This window comes from Musca vetustissima, unplaced genomic scaffold (genome assembly GCF_032173495.1).
Source record: "Musca vetustissima isolate MV318-11 ecotype Yass unplaced genomic scaffold, APGP_CSIRO_Mvet_v1 utg98657, whole genome shotgun sequence".
NCBI lineage: Eukaryota > Metazoa > Arthropoda > Insecta > Diptera > Muscidae > Musca > Musca vetustissima.
In genome coordinates, this window is record NW_026880005.1 from 22,259 (window position 1) to 28,258 (window position 6,000).

Sequence of the window (6,000 nt, forward strand, 5' to 3'; positions counted from 1 at the left end):
CAGAGGCCAAAATTCAACTGAACGGATGGACCATTGCGGTCAAGATTTGCTGGAAATATATTTTTTTTTTCATTACTAAACTACATATGGACGTTTCTATAGATTTACATGAAGATTTCAGGCACTTTTTTTATTTCGAAAATTTTCAATCCGACCTCTCTGATGCAAAAGATTGTCAATAGCTAATTAATTGTAAAGCCCCATTGGGTACAAGTGAGTGATAACAGAACATAAGAAATACTTTTATAATTGGCTCTGTACGCCCACCACCTATCTTCGTAGATACAAAAAAAAAAATTATCTTGACACCGCAATACATATCTATAATGTTCGATAATGAATACGATGAGTAGTGCCATGTGGTACTAATACCAGTCACTATTTTATTTGAAAAAAAAAATATTCTTTAGAAAATCCACACCTTCTATTGGGCCCTGAAAATATATTCATTAAAAAAATCCCCCGGTAGAATAGAATCACTTTCTGAGTCCATTTATGCATATTTGTCTGTCTGTCCGTCTGTCTTTCCATGTTAAATTGTAAATAAAGTACATGTCGCATATATGATCCGAATTGAATGAAATTTGACATAGCTCATTCATTTGGCCCAAGGACGAACCCTATTGAAATTGGGAAAAATCGATTAAGGTTTACATATAGCTCCCATATATATTTTCGTCCGATTTAATGTAAATGGTGCCCAAAAGTCCTTATTCATCTTTCGATTTGCACGAAATTTGGCATAGCCTACTAAATTGAGTCTAAAACAGTGTGTGCTAAGTTTCGTAAGAATCGGTTCAAATTTAGATATAGCTCCCATATATAATTTCGTCCGATTTTATAGAAATGGTGCACCAAAGTCCCTATATATCTTTCCATGTGCACGAAATTAGGCACAGCGCACTGAATTAAGTCTAGAATGATGTGTGCTAAGTTTCGCGAAAACCGCTTCAGATATAGATCTAGCTCCCATATATATATATTTTCATCCGATTTTATGTAAATCCTGCACCAATGTGCCTATATATCCTTCAATTTGCACGATATTTGGCTCAGCATACTCAATTAAGCCTAGAATGATGTATGCTAAGTTTCGTGAAAATCGGTCCAGATTTAGATATAGCTCCCATATATAGTTTCGTCCGATTTAATGTAAATGGTGCACCAAAGCTCCTACATATCTTTCGATTTTCAGGAAATTTGGCACAGCGTACTGAAATGAGTCTAGAATGATGTGTGCAAAGTTACGTAAAAAATCGGTTCAGATTTAGATATAGCTCCTATATATATTTTCGTTTGGATTTTAGATAAATGGTGCACCGGGTAACATGAAATTTTCCACAACCTATCGAATTGAGGCTAGAATGACGTTATTGCTTGTTGTTGCAACTGGTGCAGATGCAGACACAGCATTCAGAAATAGATTTCAAACGGGTGTCTAATTGAGATTAAATTTCGAAGAGTGCGGCCTGCCGAATAGCGTGTATCAAGTTTGGCCTAATTCGAACCAGAAAGGCATAAAGATCAAATATTCCAGTTCGTTCAATTTCATGTCTATGTTCTTTCGAAATGGCGACATCTGTTAGGAGACATATCTAGAATATACCCAAAGTGGTGAAGGGTATCACATAGTCGGCCCTGTCCGACGTTACTACTTTCCTTAGTGTTTTTTTTCTTTGTATACCCTCCACCAGAAGGTAGTGTGTCAATTTCTATTCCCTTTGCAACAACCTCGAAGGATCCGTTGTAGACCCTATAAAGTATATAATTCTTATTGCCATTTTTGTTTTACCCTTCAATATCCCTCCTCCAATGGCAAATTATTGCCACTTCGATGAAAAAAATTCATTTAAAACCTTCAAAATTACGAAAAATGGTGATCTACCAGTATATGTGGGGTCATGTCAAATCATGGACCTTCAACAACCTTTTGGTACCAAATAACAGCCACAGCGATGTGAAAATGCAGCCCAAGCCTTCAAAATACCCAATAATGGGCGGGACCAACACTTAAACCAACATTTAAAATTTTCGGTAGTGAGATGTGACACCCCATGAGAAGCTGAAAAATCCAATTACAAAAATCCCCCGACAAAACACCGAAAAATGTAGGGTACCATTGTATGGGGGCTACCCGGAAACTTCCGACAATATTGAGAATTTTTGGTAGGAAGGTTTACTACTCAAAAATCATTCAAATTATAAAATTACCGAAAATTTGGTTGAAACTCAAGCTGAAACTCCTCAAAATATCAAAATTTGCGAAGCAGTGTTATACAGGGGTGTGGGCTACTCTAAAAAGTAAACCAATTATACTTGTATACTTGGGATAGGATCGGAAATAATTACATCAAGGTGTTGGCAAATGGAATGAGATATTTAATATACACTCCATGTTGTAGCGGAGGGCATAAAAAAACTTGTTTACTCCATTGGTTTATCATCCATCCATGGGAGTGCGAAAACAAGGCTCTTCGATCGAATTGCAGCTGCCCATTGATGGGTGACCAACCCGTATTATTATGGAATACGAATTTTTAACTGGGAAAATATTTTCTTCTATAAATATTTGTTTGTTGTACAACATTTGTTGTTGGCTTTTTTGGAATTTTAGAATTTATGCATTGGTTCTTGTCATTGCACAACAACACCAACAACTACAACATCGACCACAATTAAGAATGACTTTAAAATTTAAAAATTCGCAAGGTCCAGTAATTTTGTTTTGTCTTTCTTCATTTGTTTGATCTATACATTTTTGGTATTAGGCGTGTTCGGCAATATTTCTTACAACATTATGGAGAATATTTTTGCCCAACTAATTAACCCTCTAGCGTATCAATTAAGGTGACCTTTCGGAACTTCTTAAAAATATGTCCCCTTTTGATTACTTGTTCTTCAATTATTAATGAATCTTCAAAGGAAATTCTTTTGTTGTGTACATTTTAGGTATAAGGTGTGTTCCGCAATATTATTACTGAGATTATGGTGAATATTTTTGTGGACATAATTAACCCTGTACCGTTTCATTTAAGGGGACCTTTTTGGCTCTTCTTTAAATATTTTCCTCTTTTTTGCTCACTTTTTCTTCAATTGTCAGTGAATCTTCAGGGAAATTCTTTTGGTGTGTACATTTTAGGTATAAGGTCTGTTCCGCAATATTATTACTAACATTATGGGGAATATTTTTGTAGTCATAATTAACCCTCCTGCGTTTCATTTAAGGGGGGCCTTATGGGTCTACTTTCCAAGATTTCGTTTTTTTTTTTTGTCAATTCTCATTTAAGCGAGACAGGAATTGTTGTGATTTATTAATTTTTGGTATTCGGTGTGTTCCGCAATATTATTACTAACATTATGGTGAATATTTTTGAGAACATAAGTAACCCTGTGGCGTTTCATTTAAGGGGATCTCTTGGGACTTCTTTAAAATAGTTTCCTCTTTTGATCACTTTTTCTTCAATTCTCAATTAATCTTCAAGGGAATTATTTTGATGTGTATATTTTAGGTGTGTATATTGAGGTGAGTTCGACAATATTTTCTTTGACATTATGGGAATATTTTTGTGGAACTAATTAACCCTCTAACGTTTCATTTAAAAGGATTTTTGTAGAATTTTTCCATCGCAGGAATTCTTGTGATTTATACCGTGTCCAGTTGAAATTGGGCAGATGGGGGATAACCATAACCATGGATATTCCATTAGGGCCCAAAGCTTTAGATGAGTTTTCGATACGGATGACATATGGAACATCTCCCATTGTAAACTGTGGTGATAACTCCCCGGCGGGAAGACATTTTATACGATGCCTTCGCCCTGTCGCTCTCGGAATGCTCGACAAACTGTCGTTTAAAATAACTGGCACATCTCTGCGAATCAGCCCAAGTTTCGTCGTTTAATGTGACCGAGGTCTTATCATCATCCTTCTAAACAGGTTTCGAGAGCGATTTAACCGTTGCCCACAGTTTAGTCACACCGGTTCCGTTGTTGCAGCTCTTCAGATGTTCCAATCATTTATACCGCTGATGCTCCACGACGAATTTGCTGATTTCCAACGTGAGTTCCCTGACCCTAGGATATGCTGGGTTAGATCGGCGGAGTTCATTATTGGCTACACCAATTGCCTCTGCTGGTAAATTAGGTATCATCTCTGGTATTCGGTATTATTTTAACGGCTGCATCCTCAATGATGTCCTGGAATTTCTGCCTTTCTGCTAACCGTGCACCAGAATGAATGGAAAGTTCTCTAAAGCGCTGGAATTCTTTCCAGTTGGCTTTCATATGGTTGAGGAAAGTGCGGCGTTCAGGGATGATGTAATCGGATGGTTTGCTGATGGAGACGATTATGGTGAAGTGGTCTGAGCTTAGAGAAATGACGGGCTGTCAGTTAATGCCATTTATTGGACCTGGTGGCAAACTGGTTATATCTGGCGAACTGCAAAGAGGTCAAATTTTGTTATATCAATAGCCAATGTAAATTTTTAAAGAAATTTTTGAGTATACTTACATAATTTTTTTTAATACCTGATTTCCATAGGCGAATTTCCTTCTTTAGCTTCCCCAATCTAAAACAAAACTGCAACAAATTTCGATCTGAATTTGGTAAACCCCCTGGACAGAAGTGCATTATACCCCGCTGTCATTACTTTGATGGTTTCAAAATATTCTTGAAAAAATTCACTCTTTCTTATAAAAAAATAAAAAATTGAAATATTTTGTTTCTTGCAAGCAGACTGAGAAAGTCGAAATAAATTGCCATATATTTATTTATTTTCAATATTCAATATTAGAAACATTAAAAAATATATATTTTTATGCCGGTTTTGCTCTAATGAGCATTTCGGCATATTTAAATGAATAATATGCAGTATTTTTGAAATAATACCATTCAATCCCCAATGATGTTGCATCCTTCTGATTTTTATATGGTCCAAAGAGATGACTGCAAAGAAAAGTTACGAACAGAAATTGAAAACAAAACAAAAAATAATATGTAATTGAAAATGATTGTTATACCTGTACGAACAACGATCAAACCACCAAGCCCCTTTATACTCAATGGCACAATTACCATCACCATAGTTATCATTATCCTCATCGAAGGTAGTAAACTTCGCACCTTTGTTATATTCCAAGGAATCACCAGCAGTGCCACTGTATTTGCCTAGTACCTTGAGTTGATATTTCTCGGCTTCATTTCCGATTTGGAAGCCATCATAGAGAGCATAACGTTCCTCACCCTGCCAACCTCTTAAAATCACTTTAAGTTCGATGTTTGGAACGGCTGTCGTCAATTCATGCAATCTGTCTAGGCCAATGAAGAATTCACCGTGAGGTGGATTACCAAAACCCATTTTATAGGATCGCCAGTTCCTGTAAAAATTGACAGAGCCGTCCATGCGTCTGACAATTGTTGTCCAATATTGTAAAGTGTCAAGGCTTTCTCTAGAATAAATATTGATAAAGGCGAAATCATACAGGATGTTAGCAATTAATTGTTAATATTGAAAAAGACCTCGTGGTATCGATTATTATTTGTTTCTGTATATAGCCCTTTTATGTCATTTTAGAAGTGATCATATCAAGTTGGGCGCCATTTTATAAAACTGAGGATTTTCCGAATTTTAGTTCTATTGTGAAGTTCAAAGTTATTTTTTTTTTTGTTATATCTAATGGCTTGAAAATATGTTGTTCGCCACTTTAAACTTTGTAGTTTTTCGGGACACTTTATTTCTATATTGGAACACAAACTCATTCTAAGTTTTTTGGGACACAGACATTGATTTGTGGCAATTGACATTGTATAAATTTTTATTTCATATAGTGAATATCTTATTTTTCTTGTTTTCAAAGTCATAGTTTTGCTTCAGATTAAAAAAAAAAAGTACGTTGGGCGCCATTTTACATTGGGATATATCGGCGCCATTTTATGAAACAATACTATCCGATTTTTTCAGTCTTTTCATGCAGTGAGTTCATGTTATCGTTTCCTCATTCT

At 35.7% G+C, this 6,000-nt stretch overlaps 1 protein-coding gene across 1 annotated transcript; it reads right to left on the bottom strand.

The window, feature by feature from the left end:
• Window positions 1-4,814: 4,814 nt before the first annotated feature.
• LOC133325258 (ficolin-1-like) lies at window positions 4,815-5,356 on the bottom strand. The gene is made up of 2 exons (XM_061534047.1): window positions 5,019-5,356; window positions 4,815-4,944 (listed from the first exon to the last, which is right to left on the bottom strand). Exons 1-2 carry the CDS (start codon window positions 5,354-5,356, stop codon window positions 4,815-4,817), a joined length of 468 nt encoding a protein of 155 aa, XP_061390031.1.
• Window positions 5,357-6,000: the final 644 nt, after the last annotated feature.